Raw genomic sequence first — 20,400 nt, forward strand, 5'->3', positions numbered from 1 at the left:
TCATAAAAATAGAAATTTCTAATAATTTTGAAATATTAGTGCAAAAAACCCCTTTCTTTCCATCTATTGGGCATGAAAATTTCCATTTCAACCCCTCACTTACCCACTATTTATACTCATCATTGAGGGCCGGCCCCCACACACCAGAGAGAGAGAGACAGAGAGAAGGTATCACTGCGACTCTCACCAGCGGCGCTCCTCGTGTGCTCTCAAAACCCTAGCGCGATTCTGCTTCCCTTCTCCTCGATCGCATCCCTTTTCCCTTGGTCTTCATCTGCTTGCTTGATTTCTAGGGTTTAGATCTAACTGGTCAACCCTGGCGAGGTTCCGGGGAGGGTGATGGCGAATCCGCCAGGGTTTGCTGTTTTTGTTGAGGAATTGAGACGACGTGAAGGGTTTCTTCGTGGTTTAGGGTTTGGGATTGGGAGAGAAAGACGAGAGTGGAGGGAAGTATGCTGAGCGTGCTGAGAGTTCATCTGCCGTCCGAGATCCCCATCGTTGGCTGCGAGATCACGCCCTACGTTCTCGTCAGGCGCCCCGACGGCAACGTCTCGAACGATGATGTTCCTGAGTCGGCCCCTCTCAATGGCCGCCATATGAGGTTTCGCTGGTGAGTTTCTCTTGCTTGGATCTCGTTGTCTTAAGTTCCCCTTTTTTTGGAATTCTTTTATTTGATTTTGTTTGCTGTTAAGGTTTGGTCAAGTAGCATTTGTTTGTTTTGGGTAGTCTTTGTTTGCATTTGCAAGTTGTGATGAGTTTCACTTTCTTTATACTGTTCTTTTGGTGCTTTTTTCCTTTGGATTCTCAGAGCATGCGTTTACCGTTGTTTGCTAATTCGCTTTTATTTTCTCGGAAGGACTTGTTTGTGTTGATTGGATTATAAAGGGTTTGTGGTTTTGTGCTTTTTTCCTGAGGATAAAGTATGAAAAAAGGCTTTTGATGTTGCCTTGTTGATATCTAGGACTGTTTGCGAGTTCCAAGAGTTTTACTTATAACAATGTCGTCAGATTTAATATGCTTGGGGCCAATGTGATACATTTTCTATCTTGGACAGTAACTGCACAGGATATTGAATTCCTGAAAGCAGTTCTAGGCTTTCTATGTAACCATGAGCAACCATACGGGGCTGAAAGTTGACTTCTTGTGGCGAAGATTTCCATGGAAGTTTGGGAAAAGATTGTGTTTTTCTTTGTTTTCTTTATAAGTAATCAGATGGGCAGTAATAGAAATTTTTCATAACCTCTATTTATTTAGCAGAATCAGTGATCTGGTTTTAACATAATATACTTTATGCCATAGTTGGGATGTGTGCTTATTGACAACAAATATAGAGCATCCATCCATAGTAGGGAAAAAGCACATTCTTAAGAATGGAAATGTCCAGGTTTTCACATGACTAGGCATCTCAAGTAACAGTAAATCCTCTATTGTGACATCAGCAAATAAGTTAAGCCACAATACAAGTGAGAAAAATAAACTTGCAATGTTGACGTTGGAGGCATTGCTGGTCACTTCACCTGTGAATGAGTTTGTATCTAGTGATGATTCTAAGATGAAAGATAGTGAAATTGGTAAAATGAGACTGCTGGAGAGATTCGCCTAAGTCTTCATTGGCCTTTCCTGAATTACCCTGTAACCCTTTGTAACCCTTAGTAATGATAAATAAACCTTTATAATTAAGCAGCTAGGTAGAGAATGGAACAATTTTAACATGTAAGCCTCATTACAAAGATTGTCGTATCTATTTTTCCATATTTTACTGATTCCACCAATACCATGCAATAACAATTTTTGCTGATTTGTGTTTTGTATTATTATATATATTTTTCTTTGTTTGAATGTGAAATTAAGAAGATTATTTCTTTAAATTTGGAATCAAGACAATTTTTTGCTCTATGACAGCAATTTTTTGTTAGGAGCTTGACCGTAGCAAATCATGGCCCAACTTCTATAAGGCTATGTTTGGTTATCGAGTTACCCCAAGGATTCAATCAAGCATCCTTTTGAATCCTTAGGTTAATATTTGTGGGTTTCCTGCCAGCCTTAGATTTAATTATTTAAATACTAATCATTTTTTTAATGGTGTGAACTATCAGTAATTGGAAAAGGAATATTATAATTTTAATATGTTTATTTTTGGCTAGTGTTAATTAAGTCAAAGAGTCAATTTTATCCCTCCAAAATAGCTTTAAATTTCCAAATCTTAACTTATCATCTTTGCCAATCAAACACCCTTTGATTTATTGGATAATTAAGGAGCACTATAATCCATTGCTGCCGGTGGCGTGTTTTTTTTAGAGAAATAGACGTTGGGGCAATGTATTTAAAACATATTAAAATAAAATTATTAAAATCATGAAAATTAATTAAAAATACTATTAGATAGTTTAGAAAGATAAGAATCAATTGATAAATGTCACAAAGAAAAATCATGGAGTTTGATTTGGATTGAAAATTTGAAAGGAAAAATTAACATATGGAATGGAAAAGAGACAAGTTAAACCATTTTGGTTTAGAGAGTAGAATTACATTGGGAACCTGTGATGTAAATGTATTTCCAATTCATTGTAGCTTAATTCACGTGGATTATTAAAATTTCCCCATGGACATCATATCTGGTAATTTTACATCAATTTCAAATTTGATGATCAATTTGAATGATTTAACTAACACCCTGGGTTGAATTCTTATTGGGTTCCTGGGTTTGTATTTTTGTATGTTTTTTTTAATAATTAGTAGGATCTGCCTAGTATTTCACTTTTAAACCTGCACTGTGAACATGGCATCCCTAAGTAAGTTATTGTAAACAAATTAGCTGCTGTTTCTGTAATCTTGATGCTTTCGAGTCACTTTAATCCTATGTTTTTTTGCGCAGGTATCGCAGCCAAAGCGATAAAAAACTTACTATCTGCAGTGTGCATCCAACTGTACAGGCGACGATACAGTGTCTAGGCTGTGTCAAGGCAAAAATACCCATTAACAAAAGCTACCATTGCTCCCCAAGGTGCTTTTCAGATTCTTGGCAGCACCATCGTGCCCTGCATGATCGAGCAAGCAGTGCTGTTAATGAAAGTGGCGCTGAGGATGAAGAGTTGTTTGGAAAGGTTAGTGGCAGTGGATCGGGAGGGCAAAGCACAAGCTTGATTCATGGTCCAGTGCCTTCATTCCCTGCAGCCAGTGCAGAAAGGAGTGGAGGTGAATCCTGGTTTGAGGTTGGACGTTCCAGATCATATACTCCAACAACAGATGACATTGGTCATGTCCTAAAGTTCGAGTGCGTAGTGGTAGATGTAGAAACAAAGAATTCTGTTGGTGCTGCAAATACTGTATTCACTGCACGTGTGATTCCTGCTCCTTCTCCAGCCCCAAGGCGCATGATTCCAGTGAATGATAGTATGCAGCTAAATGCTGTTGGATCTTTTAATGTGCTTTCGTACAACATTCTTGCTGACTCCAATGCGACCAGTGAATTATATGGCTATTGCCCAACATGGGCCCTTTCATGGCCATACCGAAGACAGAATTTATTGCGTGAAATTGTTGGTTACCATGCTGATATTGTTTGCCTTCAAGAGGTATGTTGTTACATTTGATAGTGTTATATATGGATACTGGAAAAAATGGGTTTCCTTTGGTATTCAGTTTTTATTTCTTAACATTCTTCTTTTTACTACCAAATTTTCTTGAATTCTTTTCTTTTACTGTTGAAATAAAGGGCAGTAATCAGCCACAAGTGAAGAAAAAATGTTACATCAAATGAATTTTCCAGTCGCCACATTGATATTTAGTTCAAGCTCTGGATCAATCTGTTCTCTCTGACGATAAATTTTCCACCAGGCAAACCTAGCGTACTGGATTTAACTCAATATGCAGAATACCTTGAATTTGTTTTTTATTTTTTTTTTTAAGTAAAAATGTTCACGGTACTGTTTTCAAACTGAAATGCTAAAGCTTGATATTCTGAGCTGTTTGTTGCAATCCTGTCTAGACAAGGTTTTAATAGAATGGCATATGACACAACTTGGACATTGAAATGAATATTACAACTCTGAATTTCAGTGGTTTGCTGATTTGCCACCCTGAATTTCTAGGTTCAAAATGATCATTTTGAGGAGTTCTTTGCACCTGAGCTTGATAAACATGGATATCAAGCATTGTACAAGAAGAAAACTTCCGAGGTAACTGTTAAGCCTTCTTTGGCCTGATGACTTTTAGCCTCATTCATGTTTAACCGGTTGACTGTTGGGTCAGGTTTATGGTGGAAATTCTCGTGCAGTTGATGGCTGTGCAACTTTCTTTCGCAAGGACAGGTTTTCACATGTCAAAAAATATGAGGTACGTATACTCCCCCATTTGATATGTTCTTGTGACAGCTTTCTCCTTAAAGGTTGGGTTGTGTTTGCAGGTTGAATTTAATAAGGCTGCACAGTCCCTGACTGATGCGGTGATTTCAGCTAACCAGAAGAAAGGTGCTTTAAATAGGTTGATCAAGGTGAGGACTTGAGGTTTCTTTCCTGACCTTTCCTCTTAGATTATTTTTAGTTGCATGTTTCTTCATGGTGGAATCCCTCTTTTGCTGGAATAGGATAATGTTGCCTTAATTGTTGTCCTTGAAGCAAAGTTTACCAACCATGGTGCTGATAATCCTGGAAAAAGGCAACTTCTTTGTGTGGTGAGAAACATTTTTTTTTCTTCTGTGTAATGAATTCTTTTACGTGATTATATTCCTGGGCATTATTTTCTGTGTTTGTTTCACTTTTATATGGATTGCATATTGGTTTTTGGGCATAAAATAAAGGAAGTGACTGGTTTTTCTTGAGATGGAATCTACTCCGATAACAAAACCTTAGTCCACGGGAACCATCCTCTTTCTTTGGAGCATTTGGTTAACCTTGATGCTGAGTACCTATGGTCCCATGGACCAACCATCCTACTCAGGGCTGTTATGGATCCATTTTCTTGGACCTTAACTTGCAAAGTTTAGTCCTTTAGTGGGAGTTAAGGGTAATTATTTTATGCACCCATCAACAGAGGTCATTATTGTCTTTACCATGTTTAGTGCACCAAACCAATGAATATGTTCTTTGTGGCAATAAAATGGATATATACCTCTGATATATTATCTTGTCATGTGAGACATATCCAACAGTTATTATGCAATGCACCATTGTGTACATAAAACTTCAATGAGCCATTCTTCCCTCTATTGGGTGCAGCGTAACACACCATTGATTATGTGCTGCGTGGCAATACAAACGGACCTAGATCATTGCTATATTATCTCGATATCATGTTGCAAGTATCCAATGGTTTATGTTATTATGTGTGATGCATGTTAGACTCTACAAGAATTTCCTTGGTAGAGATGCATTAACTTAGTATAGCCCATACATGCTTGCTAGTGTGTTTTGACTTTTGTCTTAATTTGACATTAGTCTTCTCAATGTGTCTCGACTTAATCTTAATTTGATTGTGGTCTGGTGAATATGCCTTGACTTGCTTTTTAATTTGGCGTATGTCGGGTGAACACTTTATCTTGTAAATTGGTGTTCTTGCTCTTGCACAAGAGTCTCATTATTGAAGGTCTGTTTTTAACATGTACTATTTCATGCAGGCAAATACTCATGTGAATGTCCCTCATGATTGCAAAGATGTTAAGCTCTGGCAGGTTCTCTTCCTGTCGTTTTCTTGCCAAAAATGCTAATTTTGTTGTTTCATTATGATGCTTATTTTCTAGAATGAGTTTGTGATAGGTACATACACTTTTAAAAGGATTGGAAAAAATAGCTGCCAGTGCAGACATCCCCATGTTGGTGTGTGGGGATTTTAATTCAACACCTAATAGGTTTGCTCTATTTTAGCTCTGATCTACCATCCGTTCCTCTAATATGTATATTTTCTAAAACCAACAGCGTCAATGTTTTAAATGAAAAAAATATTATGATGCAGTGCTCCCCATACACTTCTCTCAATTGGCAAGGTTGATCCAGCACATCCTGATTTGGTAGTAGATCCATATGGGATACTGCGGCCTAACAGCAAGTTATCTCACAATCTTGTCCTGGTAGCGTTTCATCTTTATGTTACCTTGAGTTGGCATGCTGAACTATCTCCTCTGGAGTTGTCTTATTTATTCATGTCACAGGTTAGTGCATACTCATCGTTTGCAAGAACAAAGGGTATTGGTCTTCAGGCAGAGCAAAGGAGGAGAGTGGATCCCATGTCTAATGAACCGCTTTTTACAAAATATACTAGGGATTATATTGGAACTGTTGATTACATATTTTACACTGGTATGCTTCTGATTTTTTAGTCTACAATCTTGCTATGTTTTATCCTTTGCTTCATTTTGTTTGAATTTCAAAACTATTGGCTCTGGTAGTTGGTCATTGACTATCATGCATTTTTTGTTCTCAGCGGACTCATTAACAGTTGAAGCACTTTTGGAGTTATTGGATGAGGAGAGCTTGATGAAAGAAACAGCTCTTCCATCCCCAGAGTGGTCATCTGACCATGTTGCACTTAGGGCCGAATTTAGATGCACCCAGAGAAGCAGACGTTGATGGCTGAGGTATGCACTACCCTTCTTGTTTGTTAAGGTACCATTCCCATGTTCCTAATGATGCGCATATCTGTTTGGCTACTTTTCAGTAGATATAACTCAAATAATGTGGCCTGGCCTTCTTGGACCAGTTTAGAATTTATCAGGAAGTAGTAGAAACTGTTATAATGGTCTAGTGCATTGCTGGGCACATGTTGAATATCTCTGTGATGTTAACGATGAAATGGGATAGGTACATATTAGAAATTGTAAGATATGGGTTGCATATGAATTAGAAGATTCTAAGGGCATGTGTGCAACTTCAGACTTTTGTTGGAGGGATAATATAGATGATTGAGATATGGTGCTGGGCGCATTCAGAAAATTAGTCTATACCAATACCCAAAGGTTAGGAGACATTTTGGGAGATGGATAGATCTTTTAATTTTTCTTTTGAGTGATGCATTGGAGACATTGAGTCGCATTTACTTTCTCAATATCATGATGCTGTCTCTCTATTGACGAAGCCCCTATAAAATTCTGTTATAGCAGTTTATTGCTACAATTCAATGAAACAGTATGACATCTATAGACCTGAAATCCTTCTCTTTTACTCTGTTGCTGTTGATAGAATGTCTGGCATGTTTCTTGCTAAGCACAAAAGGAATTGTTTGCGCAGATGATGAATATTTATATCTTGCAAAGATTGTCTACTTTGAATTCCTTCTATGTATGGGGAATTTTAGAACTTCTATACCACTTATCTGTCATTGTTTTGCTGTTAATGTTTCTTATGATGGATGATGTTTGTTCAGAAATTATCATAAACTGTGCATACAATTAGCGTGCTACTGCTTTTAGTAATTTTTGCAAGTATAAACCTATTGGGCCTTCCATGACTTGGATCACTGTTGTGAATTTCAAGTGACTGACTAACAATTCAACTAAAAGATATCCTTTCAAATTTTTTTATAGACCTTCTTGTCAGAGTATTATCAATTCTGAGGCATTTATTCAACTTCTCGTAGTGCTTAAAGTCCAATCTATCTTGCGGTTGCTACATAGCTGAACCATCCTAATCTAACCTTTTGGTTTGCTGGTTGGTTTGTTAATGTTAATTCTGTTGGACCACACAATCAAAGCAAAGTTTGTGAATGAATGTTTTCATTTGATTATCACTGAATTTTGAAGTCAGTTTTTATCATGTCCATTACCGGTCATCCTCTCAAGCGCTAGTCTTAACATCATTTACTTTTGTGTTGATCCGGGAGCCATATTTACTGTTGATTTTTGTCTGAAAAACAGGGATGTCGAGAATGTCATCAGACAAAAGTTTGTGCAGGCAAAGCATAATACGGTCCAGCTCACAACCGGAGATGTCTTGCCTGGGGGTTTGTTAATCCTTGCTTGTATCATGTTTTAGTGTCTCATAGATAGTCATGCTCAATATCTTCCTTTTTCTCCTCTTGAAATTTCAGGCTGGTCGAAAATGTTCGGCCATTTCCTAAATATCATATCATTCATAGTTTTAGCAGTTCACCAGTTCATCAAAATGGGACTTTGCTCCCTTCATGTGCTCCACCAGTTGTGAATGAGCTCAATTCATATAGCAGCAATTTATCATTTTTATTTTTATTACAACTTGACTCTGCCATTTTCCTTCACTGTATGTCTTTCTTTTCGGATGAAAACTCTAGTTCATGGCATGATAAATGGGTTGATTTCTGCTTGGGATGGCTCATAGTAGTTATTTTGAATGAGATCCAACACATGATAAATGGGCTGGCCTGTTTTCTTTTATTTATTTTTTATTTTTTATGGCTCATAAATTCATATTTACATCTTGGCTTGATTTAATCTGTTAAAATGTTATAATCAGCATAAAAGAAATGGTTGCAACTTGCAAGTTTATACCAATAATGGTCCATTAAAATTAAAAATCAAACGAGGACACCGAACCATTTTCTGTTATTTTAATTAATATCCGAACTATTTAAATGATAGTTTTAAAATTTCATAATAAAATAATCAAATGCTAGTTTTATAAGATGTGTATTTATATTTAAATTCCTACTCAGGCCAGTTGAAGATATAAATATTGTAGAACTTATTTTATTATGTGTATTTATTTTTTATATTGATTTGTTCATATTTATCAATATATATATTTATATATATTGGAGATGAAGGTAGATAAAGGCATATATATAGCCAAAGTTATTTGGTATAAGTGATTAGCGATACCAAAATAAGTGTTTTGTGTGGCGTATGGAGTGGAGAGGGTTTGAATTCTCGTTGGAGAAATTAACTCACGGGTGATGTCGTAACTAATTCATGTGCTATAAAGACAAATATTTCTCATTTTTTTTAAATAAATAAGTGATTAGCGATACCAAAATAAGTGTTTCGTGTGGCTTATGGAGTGGAGAGGGTTTGAATTCTCGTTGGAGAAATTAACTCACGAGTGATGTCGTAATTAATTCATGTGCTATAAAGACAAATATTTCTCATTTTTTCAAATAAATAAATAAATAAATAAAGGTATATATATAGAGAGAGAGAGATATATATATATATCATTATCCAGAGCCATCATTGATTATGAAGGATGGGAAACAATGTTTAAAGAGTCCACTGTTGCTTTTTTTTTCATAGTTAGTTGTACGTAGCTGAAACATTTAATACAAATTCAATCAATCATCATAATATCTTTTCTTCCCTTCTCTTCATCCTTAGCCATAAATAGATTTGAGACCCACTAATAATAATAATACTATGAACGAATAACCACTTGCCCATTACCTATACGGCTATGCCATTTTCTCATCCGCCTATCCCTAGTCCTTATCCTTAACCATTAACTGCCCATGCTTTTATATTTTTATTTTTATTTTAGTTTTGAAATATATAAATTTATTCATTTTAACATAATGATATATTGGGTTTCAAATAGATATCTTAAGGGGATTTTTTTTTTTCATATAATTATTAATGAGAGTCACTGCTACAAACTTCTTACATTTGCCAGTGCAAGTGATATATTTTTACATAAAAATTCTGTTTAATATCTAAATGGAGATATCAAATGAACATTAAAAAAAGGAAAGAAAGAAAGTTTCCTCATCGTTATTTTATAATAATATACATATTATTTAGTTTAATTTTAATCTATTTAAAAAGTTTTAAAATAAATCCGTCAAGATAAAATCTTAAAAAAAAAAAAAATTTAAAACATTTTTTTTCTACATATATAAAAATTCATAAGGCGTTTAGTTGGAAGGAGCGGAATAGGAGTTATTACGAGTAATGGGAATGAGAGAGGTATGATGAAAGTGTGAGGAGGTTCTGGAGAAAGATTCACAATCACTTGAATTTTGAAAAGATTCTTGATCACTGAACAATGAAATGACAATACTACCCTTTTTCCGTCGCTGCTCATATATATATATATATATATATATATATATATATATATAATACACCAATAAAAGATATTCTAAATAAACATAAAATAAAAAACACATTAAAAAAACAATTAAAAATTAAATTAAAAGACATGGACAGAAGATATTTCTAATAAAACTCAAGGGTATAAAAGTAAATAATTTATTCATTTTACAGGGGGCATCATGTAAAAATCTCTCTCTTTATGTATATATACGAACAGTGCAGTAGTGCGAGCGTCTCATCTCCAGCTCAAGAGCTCTCTCATTCGCTAAAAATGGCGACAAGAGGACGACGAGCATGGTATTGGAGCTTCGTGTCGGCGGCGATGGTCGCCGTGGTGGCCGGAGACTTCGCCGCTGACCGGGCGGAGTGCGCCAGCAATCTGGTGGGCCTATCGACGTGCCTCACCTACGTTCAAGGAACCGGGAGCGCGCCGACGCCGGACTGCTGCTCCGGCTTGGAACAAGTGGTGGGGAAAAGCCCTAAATGCCTTTGCGTGCTCATAAAGGACCGGAATGAGCCGGGTCTTGGCTTCAAGTTCAATGTCACCCGCGCTATGTCTCTTCCTGATTTTTGCCATTCCTCTGCTAATATCTCTGATTGCCCTAGTCTGTTTGTTTGCCCTAAATTCTTCATCTTTTCTTTTTATTTTGTGAAGATTTTGATTATTGTTGTTTTTTTTTTGTTTGATTTTGGTGCAGGGTTGCTTAATTTGCCTAGGGATTCAAAGGATGCTCAGATTTTTGAACAATTTGGGAATTCTTCAAGTTCTCATGGTATTTCTTTTGCTCTTTTGTTTCCTTTCTTTTGTGTTTGTTTTCATGCCTTGATTCATTCATTCATTGATTTATTCAAGCATATTTATTCAGTTATCTTCTTTTTATCTGGATAAAACTCTGTTTTTTTTTATAAGGGAGGGATTGAGAGAGAGAGAGAGAGAGAGAGAGATGAAGATATTGGGAGGGATGGGAAAATGCTTGTTTAGACCTCTACCAATCATTGAATTTTGTTATCATTTACCAAAAAAAAAAATTGAATTAAGGTAGAGATATTACCTCAAGTTGTAGATAGGATTTTGAGAGGTGATTGATTATGACAACTATTTTATTTTATTTTTTTTTTTGTTTCATTTAGAAAGTTTCAAATTTTCACATGAAACATTGGAAGTGAGTACAAGGCATATTGATGCTTATGTGATGATTGTTCTTCTTTCAGTAGAGGTTGATTACTGGTGTCTTAGGATTTTCTTTTTCATGTTTAGAAAATGAAACTTTGTTGGTTGATGTTTTCCTTTCACTCTGGTTTCCCTGAATAATTTATAACTTGGAAAACTTATAATCCATGTATATATATATGTTTATGATGATTTTAAGTTTCACACAATTAATCAAAGAGGTTTATTTTTTATTTTTAAAGTTTAATTCATGCATTGATGTTGCATGTCAAGGAAATTCTCATGCAACAAGACTCACTTATTCAATCATTTTAGTTTTCACAGAGTGAACCAAAGAAGCTCATATCTTGTTAGACTAAAATTTACACTCTAGAACACATTCATTATTTACTGAAATATATCCTTATTGAAGTTTCTAATCCATGGTTATATTTTCACATTAAACTATCAAACTCTAAAAGATGTTTTCACTTATTATGTGCACAGGTAAGGGAAATGTTCAAAGCATTGTGCAATCTAATGGAGGTGTGAAAGGTTATTATTTGAAAGAACAAGGGTTGTTGGGTGTTCAAATGCATCCTCTTCTTCTTCTTCTTATTCTTCCACTGGTTCTCTCTGGCAGCTAAATTAAATGAAGAGTATGTGATGTTCTACCAAACCTATTAATTCTGCTCTCTCTGTCCTTTTCTGTTTTTAATATATATATATCTGTACTTGTATGTCTTTGTCTTTAACTCTGTTTGGAATAGTTTTTAATTGTCAAAAAAGAAATGCTCTACATTGTCTGATGAATCTAATTGACTGTTTTTATGAGGTTTTAAAACTGTTCATTTAATGTGAGTAGAAAAATGTTTGAAGAAATTTGACATTGAAGATGATAAAGAAGAGTTGTATCTGGTTTGGATATAGGATGAAGTAATTGTTTGCAGCTTTTTGTGATTTTCTCAGTGCTTCATTTAAAGTGTTGAATTGATTTACTCTGACAATGTTCATGGTTCCTCATGTTTTGGCATTCTGAAAGCCATATTTACCTATATACCCTCATAAACTACTTATATTTACCTAGATACTTCCAAGAAGGATGGAGACACCAAAAGGGCAATTTAGTCATTTCCTATTTTTAATATTGATTTTTTTGTTTTGTTGAGAAGGTAAGTAAAGTATAATGATTTGTTAGGATTATACAATAAGCTGGAAAATCAATGCAGGACTTCATTAATCTGATTTTGATGCTATAGTTTGTTAGTACTATCTATTTTTAACTCTTTCTTTTTAGTTATAAATGTCTTCGTTTAAGGTTTTTTATATCCCAAATTATCTGTTTATATAAAGGTTAATTTTTAAATTTAAGTATATCATTTTATTTAAATGCACTATTTATTATTAGGTATAATAATTAATTGGTCCATCTATTTTTCTCTCTTTTTTTTTTTGTCTCTTTACTCAGAAATATGCCCCACTAATCCCTCTATTTTTGAAAATAACTCAATTTAGTCTCTTTACTCTTAATTTTTTTCCATTTAGTCCCTCTATTCTTGAAAATATAATAAAATAATTAATTTATTTTAGAGTAAAACAGACTAAATAGAACCATTTTTAAAAGTAGAGGGATCAAAAAGGAAAAGAGAAAAAAGTAAAAGGACTAATTCAGTTATTATTATTATTATTATTATTATTATTATTATTACAAATGCATAAATTCAGTAGCCAGAATGAAAAATAAGTAAAATAAAAAAACTAAAATAAATATATTTTAAATTTTTTAATTATGATTATTTTTTACTTTTCGTGACTCAGTCAACGTGGATGGGTTCGAGTGCCGCATCACATTAATTGTCAATAGTTTTAAATTTAAAATGAAAAATCCTAATCAATAGCTTTCATCTGAACATTATTTTGAAACTGAATATTTATTAGTGATATCGCTTGATTTTTTTACTTACGTGGCAAGAATTATCATCCTCATAATATCGGAAATATCCTAATGCATTCTGCCTGCGAGGATATAATGGTAAATCTCGATATTTATATATATAATATTTGCATTTAATGTAATATAAAGGTTAATGTTGATAATTGCGCATATGTGAAGGGCATGAATGTAATTATATATATATATAAAATATTTGCTTTTAATGTAATATAAAGGTTAATGTTGATAATTGCACATATGTGAAGGGCATGAATGTAAATATCAATAATAATTTTATTCATCATATACGCTCAAATGTGTGGTTCATGGATAATTCTGTGAAGTTATAGATTTTTTTTTTTTTTTTGAAATATTGGATTTGGGAAAATTTTTAATTAAGCTTAATGAAATTTGATTTAATTAGTATTAATACAAATTTAAAAATGTACAACAAAAAATTATTTTGCTAAATAATAATTGTTTATTAATATCAATGACTTTTTTAAAATAATTATTAATTTTATAAAATAGTTTTATAAATATCAGCCGAAATTTTTGTTTTTCAGGAGAATAGTTACTATCTCCCTATTAAATCAAGTATTATGGATATTTTTAAGGTACATATATATATATTTATTAAAAATATAATATTATGGATACTGATAACCCACTCACATCATCAAACAATGATAGAAAGAGTAGCAAATTTATCTCACAATCTATGGAATTAAACAGCTAGTGAAGGATTTAGTGAAGGATTTAGTGAATTGATTGTCTAGCATACATATTTTTATCTAATGACGTAAGATCTGGATTGTAACTTGAAATCACACTGGGAACTTATTATCACTATCGTGTCACTTATCTCATACTACGCTTTTTCTGAGCTAATGCTCTTTGACTATGAATTTATTTTTTTGAGATAATTGAATATTTTGTTATAACAAACACTCAATAAAACATAATTTATTTATTTTATTTAAATTTGTTTGAGTATAACAACACATCATAAAAAATAATATTTCATAGGTTTTATCGTATTTGTAAAATAAAAAATGATAATAAAATAAAAATAAAATAAATGATAAAACGAATATTTTTTATGAATAAAGAAAATAATATTATGACAGTTGGAGTTTCTTCCATAATGATTCTTTCATTTATTTGCATAATTTCTAAAATACTCATTTTCTTAAACTCTTCAACCTATTTTTCCTTAAAAATATTCATTTAATCAACTCTTCAAAATTTTAAACACATTAATATATAAATATTAAATTTATTTATTTATATATTCTTGCAATAATTTTCACTCAAAAACTCTGCAATTTAAAATCTAAGAAAAAAAATAATAATAACATATTCTATAATTCTATTTCTTTAAACTCAAACCAAAGCCCAAATAAACAAGTCCATGAAGAAAATGGACCTAGTGAGTTATTAGGCCCGGCCCATTAAAAAAACTCAAAAAAAAAAAAACCCGCGAAAATTTTCAAACAAACTGAATGATAAGAACGAGAGAGAAAGATCGAAACAGAATCGATGAGAAATTTGGTTGCGAATTCCTCCATTTTGATCCTGAATAAATCACTGATCTCTTCTTCTGATCATCGATCAAGAAGAAGAAGAAGAAGAAGCGATCGATATGGCGGCGGCGAAGTTGCCGGGGTCGAAGTTCTCGGTGCCGACGAGGACAGTGGCGAAGTTGCGGCACGCCAATGGAGGTGTAGGCAAAAGGGTTTCGCTTTTGGACACGCTCCAGATCTTCAATTCTGAGAATTTCGATTCGGAGGCGTATGTTCGTTCTAAGTGCGGACGCATGAGTGAGGAGGTTTGCTCTGATTCTTGATTTTGGGACTCTGGTTTGGAGTTTTTGATTCTAGGGTTTAATTGGAGGTTTGTGGAAATGGTCTGGTTTTGAGGAGTTTGAGGGTTCTGTGTATATTATATATATTTAAGTTGGAAAAGAGTGGGTTTTTACCTCTTCTTCTCTATTTCTCCCTCCCTCGGTTATTGTCCCTTTGTTTTGTCGTTCATGAGTGTGCTGGATGTTTAGTGAGTTAATTGTGAAAAATTTAGGGTTTTGAGGAACTTTTCTGGTTCATGGTTTGCTGGGATGTTTGAATGTCTTATTTTGAGATTCTTGGTGGTGTTTGAGTGTGCTTTGCTTGAAAAAGTTATGATTTTGAGGATGTGTTGGTGCGTCATGTATATTTAATTCAGGGAAAATGGTGTTTTGATTGTGTATTAATTTTTTTTTTAATTTTACTTTTTTTTTCTTCTGTTCATGGGTCCATCACTTTGGCAAGTTATTCTTGTTTTGGGTGCTCGCTGTGTTTCAATTTTATTGAGATCTATGGGTTTTTTTTTTGCTGCAATTAGTCAGTCTGTTTTTGATTTTTGCTATCCGGTTATGGTTCAGACTTAGCTTTATGCTTGTGTCTAGAGTATCTATCTTCTGGTTTAAATTGATTACTTGAAGAAGAATATTCAGTGCATTGACTGGGATATTTTTTCTGCTGTTTCTTTATATATTTTCTTTTTATAGTCTTGATATGCTTTTCTTATTTGAGTTGAACTTCGATATTCGACCACAAAGTTAATAAAACTTATTTTCCTAGATTTCATAATAAAAAATTAATATAATTTAAAGGTCTAGTAAATCTACAATATGTTTCATTAATGTAGAAGATATAACAATTATGTTGCCTTGTTGTTCTCATCATGTATGTGTATTTGAAGTTTCTAATGTCATGATTATAGCTGAGATTACCAATTGATAATCGTGAAACATTTCTCATCAAAATTTAAATGGTTTATTCATTTGTTTTGTTGGTTAATATCTCTTGACTTTTGTGAAAGGATGGCAATAGAATTCCTTCTTGATTGCACCTCCGATGTTGATGTTTTACTCATGAGTGTTCTTCTCTCCAGGAAATAGGAAGGTTCAGGTCTTATTTACTAGATTTGAAGGAGGGCTCAGTTGAAGAACAGCGTAGAAGTTTTTATACCAACTATGATGCATACCTAAGGTTGTTTACTTTCTTCTTTGATATGGTGTCTTGCTTACACTATAGAATCATCAATGGGATGTTCATATGCAATTTTTAATAAATTCTCATAACTCAGAAATATGAATATATATTTAAAGTAATATATTGTTGCTAATCATTCTGCTTGTTCTAAAGAAATCGATAGCACAAAAATATTCTAGATGTTTGTTTTAGATTAGGTCAAGTCAATAAATAACTTTAACCATGAATTATCCAATTTTCATTGAAGACCCAGGGCATTCTGTCAGCTGAAAAATATGTTATTAGTGTCACTAGATGACTGAAAATAAGAAATTAACACTGATGCAGCTTTTTGTTTGCATGCCAATACCTTCACAGAACATCAAAGGAATTGTCCAATATAGAAGGAGATCTCCTGTCCATGCGTAACTTGCTTTCTACTCAAGTAGCTCTGATTTGTGAATTAACAGAAGGAAATCCTGTTGAATCCTTGTGTGCTGATTCTGGAGGATTTGTAGAGGATGATTTGTCAAACTTTGAGTATCGAGAGCCTTCTTATGTAGATAAACTGTGTACTGAGTTAGCTGATAAGCTTGAAATTTTGGTAGCTGAGAGGAGAGTTGATGAAGCTTTGGATGCTCTGGATGAAGCTGAACTTGTTGCTGCGGAAGCAAAAGCAAATCAAACCCCGAGGCCAGCTGAACTCCTTTCATTACAAATTACTATTACTGAAAATCGAAGAAAGCTAGCAGATCAGCTTGCTGAAGTTGCTTGCAAGTCTTCTGCACGTGGTATCAAATTTCATGGAGCTCTCTTGGCTCTTAGAAGGCTTGGAGATGGTCCCCGTGCCCATAAATTGCTACTTAATGGCCATCACGAAAGGCTTCAACTTAACATGAAGAGTATACAGCCAACTAGCACTTCTTATGAAGCATACACGAATGCTCTATCACAGCTAGTTTTCTCTGCCATTGCTCAAGCTATGCATGATTCCCAGGCTTTCTTTGCTGATGAATCAGCATATGCATCAGAATTGGTGCAATGGTCCACTAAGCGGGCAGAAGCTTTTGCGGAGCTTGTGAAGAACCATGTATTAGATTCTTGTGCAGATGATGGGGGCTTGAGGACTGCAACAGAATGCATTCAGACTGCTCTTGGACATTGCTCATTGTTGGAAGCTCAGGGTTTCTCACTTTCTTGGCTTCTCTTGCAACATTTCGGACCCATTGTTGAAGAAGCCCTAGATGCTAATTTAAAGATAATTGAAGGGCATACTGCTGAACTAGCTGCTGCAGATGATTGGGTTCTTATACATCCTCCAAGCTTACTCTCATCCTATAAAACATCTAGCACAGCTGCTGGAAGTCAACCTAAACTTTCCAAAAGTGCACATTGTTTCCACTCTATGGTCCAGGTCAGTGAAAGGTTTTATATATTATAAGTCTGTTTTTATCCAAGGAATCAATTCAATGCCATTAGTTTTGTAGCTTATATAAAAATGTATGTTTGTTAGATTTCTTTCTCAACCTAAATTTTAAAGTTATACCATGATGAGATTTTGCGGTGGTGTCTACCTTGTCTGATTGATTGTTTCTATTTGATCAATTATCCTTGTTTGTGATTAGTTTTACTTTTCTGCATGTTATTACTCATTGTAAAACTAACGTGTTTCCAGTCACATATTTTTCTATCTTTTATAATAGTTGAGTAACAATGATAAAGACGGAAAATTTTGATCTTTAACTGTTCAATTATTTCCAACTATTGTTCCATCTTCTCAGGTTGCTCATTCTCTGCGCACTGCTGTTGCAGGATCTTCTTGAGGATGCAAGGCCACTTCTAAGCACTCAATTTGCTGGTTCCACATTGGATGGCTTCTTCAGAGTATTTGATTCCTATATCAACTTGCTGATAAATGCCTTGCCATGCTCAGTTGAGGATGAGGCAAATATTGAAGTTTCTGGAAATAAAATGGTTAGTGTGGCAGAAACTGAGGAACAACAGTTAGCATTGCTGGTAAATGCATCAGTATTGGCAGAAGGGCTTCTCCCTCAAGCTGCTACAAAGCTTGCCCCTATTTTTCAGGATAGTAATTCTCGTCAAACAACTTCAGATAGATCCAATTTTTTGTCAGAAATAAGAAAATGGAAAAGAAAGTTACAATGTAGTGTTGACAGATTGCGAGTTAGCTTCTGCAATCAGCAGATGTTTGCTCTTATCTTAACTGAATGTGGCGATTGTCTTTTCAATGCCGAAATGTATCTAAATATCGATGGAAGAATCGATGATCCTGAGTGGTCACCGTCACCTGTTTTTCAGGTATGCCATGCACAAATTTATGCAGAAGAGGCATTAGGCATATAAATAAGTGTAATTATTATGCTTACCACCAAAGGGCTCATAGTCTAGCGGTATTAGCTCTATTGCAAAAAGAGAGTGTGAGGTACTTACTGGGATTTGAATTTGAGTCTTACTAGATACAGTGGTAGTAACAAATCCTGAGTTGTGGGTGTGGGCTTGCTGCTCAAATCTCGTGTCGCCACATGAGAGCGGGTGGGCTAGATGATCACGTTCTGCCTGTGCGCACGCTCCTAATATATATAGCACTTGTTACTTTCATCAAAAAAAATTGTTATGCTTACCAATTTCTGTTAATGAAATTATTCATTATTTGTCACGCACAAGATAACAGCCCTTTCCTCCAGCACCATTTTGATAGACCATTCAAGTTGAAAAATGTGATCCTTACTCCTTGCTGTTGTTTGACAGGATTTATTCAGAAAACTGAGAAGGATGGCAAGCATAGCTGCTGATATGTTTGTAGGAAGGGAAAGATTTGCTAGCTTGTTAATGATGAAAGTCCTACAGACATTCATTTCTTTGATTTCTGATGATCATGAATTTTGGGCAGTAATTGAAAAGGGGCCAAGACCTTTGGGTCCTCTCGGCCTTCAACAGGTAGATCAGATGCTTTAACTTAAAAGTTATTTCTTTTCTTTTCAAATCTCTTATGCATGAGATTTCTCATTTAGCTTTCCTTTCTGTAGTTTTATTTAGATATGCAGTTTGTACTTGCTTTTGGACAATCCCGGTTCCTCTCACGACATGCATGTCAACTTATCAAGGACATCATTGAAAGAGCAATGGTTTCATTTTCTACAACAGGAATGGATCCAGACAGGTACTCTTTTTCTGCCACATGCATCTAGCATTAATAATAGCTGGTTGTTGTTGTCATCATCTTTTATATCGAAGTAACTTATCATTTCCAGATGATATGTATTTGGTTTGTATCCATCCAATATGAAGTCATAGCTTGATTAATTGGTTTGCATAGAATGTTACTGTCTAAAAATAGATTGGCATCTGTACAAAGCATTGCCATAGATCTTTGCACTTCCACTTCTGATGGTTCTTCATTGATTCACAACATCTTCCTTTATCTAACAATTAGTTAAATAATTAGTTCAACTCTCAGCAATGCCACTTGTTTGACTTACCATATTGTCTTGCCCATTGATACTTAGACTGCCATCAAACATTGTGATTCTTTTATTTATTCAAATTGTGGATGGATTTTCATGCAGTGTGCTTCCTGATGATGATTGGTTTGTTGCAATTGTTCGAGAAACTGTTAATTTAATAACCGGAAGAAGCAGAACGGGCACCTCTGATAGAGATGTTAGCAGCCCAACTGCTTCTCTATCAGCACTGTCATTATCATCTTTCAGATCTCTTGGGAGTTCTAACTTTTGACTTGCAAAGTTAAAAGATTAAAATTTTGGTCATTGCATACACATTACCTTTGTGGGACATTGATCTTCTGCCTTTTTTCTGCAATTTTTTTTTCAAATTTAATTTCATTTTGCTTATTCTTATGAATTCTTTTGGAGTATGAATCTGTGATTCTGTAAATGAAGCTTTTCCAGATCCAAATTCTGTAAATATTTGGCCATTTTGTATTTGTTTCAGCAGAGGGTTGTTCAATTGATGACATATTGTCAATTTTGAATAATGGGCGACAAGTCGCCCTTTTTTTATGTGAATACTAAACTAGATCTAAACAAGATCTAAAACCCGGACGTCTGATATATATACGATGATAAGAATAGTATAAGAATCCCCAGGGTGAAGCGATTATATGAACAGTCTTTGTCGGGGAGGATTTGAACTCACGACCTCCCCTTTATACTTTAGTGTCATCTGAATTCAAATTTATCCGATGGTTGACTTTTTTTAATTGCAAACTCATATTTTTTTTTATATATTATTATCAGAGAATTGATTTTTTTTGTTTATTATCTGATGTGAT

The 20,400-nt window shown here is 34.3% G+C and overlaps 3 protein-coding genes across 3 annotated transcripts; all 3 read left to right on the top strand.

Moving 5' to 3' along the window:
- The first annotated feature begins 130 nt into the window (after positions 1-130).
- On the top strand, positions 131-7,995 carry LOC120277286 (carbon catabolite repressor protein 4 homolog 1-like). The gene is made up of 12 exons (XM_039284070.1): positions 131-610; positions 2,876-3,575; positions 4,092-4,178; positions 4,252-4,335; positions 4,406-4,492; positions 4,586-4,672; positions 5,615-5,668; positions 5,754-5,845; positions 5,950-6,064; positions 6,146-6,293; positions 6,418-6,571; positions 7,847-7,995. Exons 1-11 carry the CDS (start codon positions 453-455, stop codon positions 6,561-6,563), a joined length of 1,758 nt encoding a protein of 585 aa, XP_039140004.1. The 5' UTR covers positions 131-452; the 3' UTR covers positions 6,564-6,571; positions 7,847-7,995.
- A 2,228-nt stretch (positions 7,996-10,223) lies between these two features.
- LOC120276947 (non-specific lipid transfer protein GPI-anchored 13-like) lies at positions 10,224-11,954 on the top strand. Its single transcript, XM_039283688.1, has 3 exons — positions 10,224-10,596; positions 10,690-10,764; positions 11,649-11,954. The coding sequence occupies exons 1-3, from the start codon at positions 10,263-10,265 to the stop codon at positions 11,786-11,788; spliced, it is 549 nt and encodes a 182-aa protein (XP_039139622.1). The 5' UTR covers positions 10,224-10,262; the 3' UTR covers positions 11,789-11,954.
- Positions 11,955-14,662: 2,708 nt separating this feature from the next.
- On the top strand, positions 14,663-19,907 carry LOC120278061 (exocyst complex component EXO84B-like). Its single transcript, XM_039284962.1, has 7 exons — positions 14,663-14,905; positions 16,009-16,106; positions 16,467-17,502; positions 17,901-18,407; positions 18,858-19,046; positions 19,136-19,269; positions 19,676-19,907. The coding sequence occupies exons 1-7, from the start codon at positions 14,720-14,722 to the stop codon at positions 19,842-19,844; spliced, it is 2,319 nt and encodes a 772-aa protein (XP_039140896.1). The 5' UTR covers positions 14,663-14,719; the 3' UTR covers positions 19,845-19,907.
- The last annotated feature ends 493 nt before the right edge of the window (positions 19,908-20,400 follow it).

The sequence above is a fragment of the Dioscorea cayenensis genome, chromosome 15 (genome assembly GCF_009730915.1).
Source record: "Dioscorea cayenensis subsp. rotundata cultivar TDr96_F1 chromosome 15, TDr96_F1_v2_PseudoChromosome.rev07_lg8_w22 25.fasta, whole genome shotgun sequence".
NCBI lineage: Eukaryota > Viridiplantae > Streptophyta > Magnoliopsida > Dioscoreales > Dioscoreaceae > Dioscorea > Dioscorea cayenensis.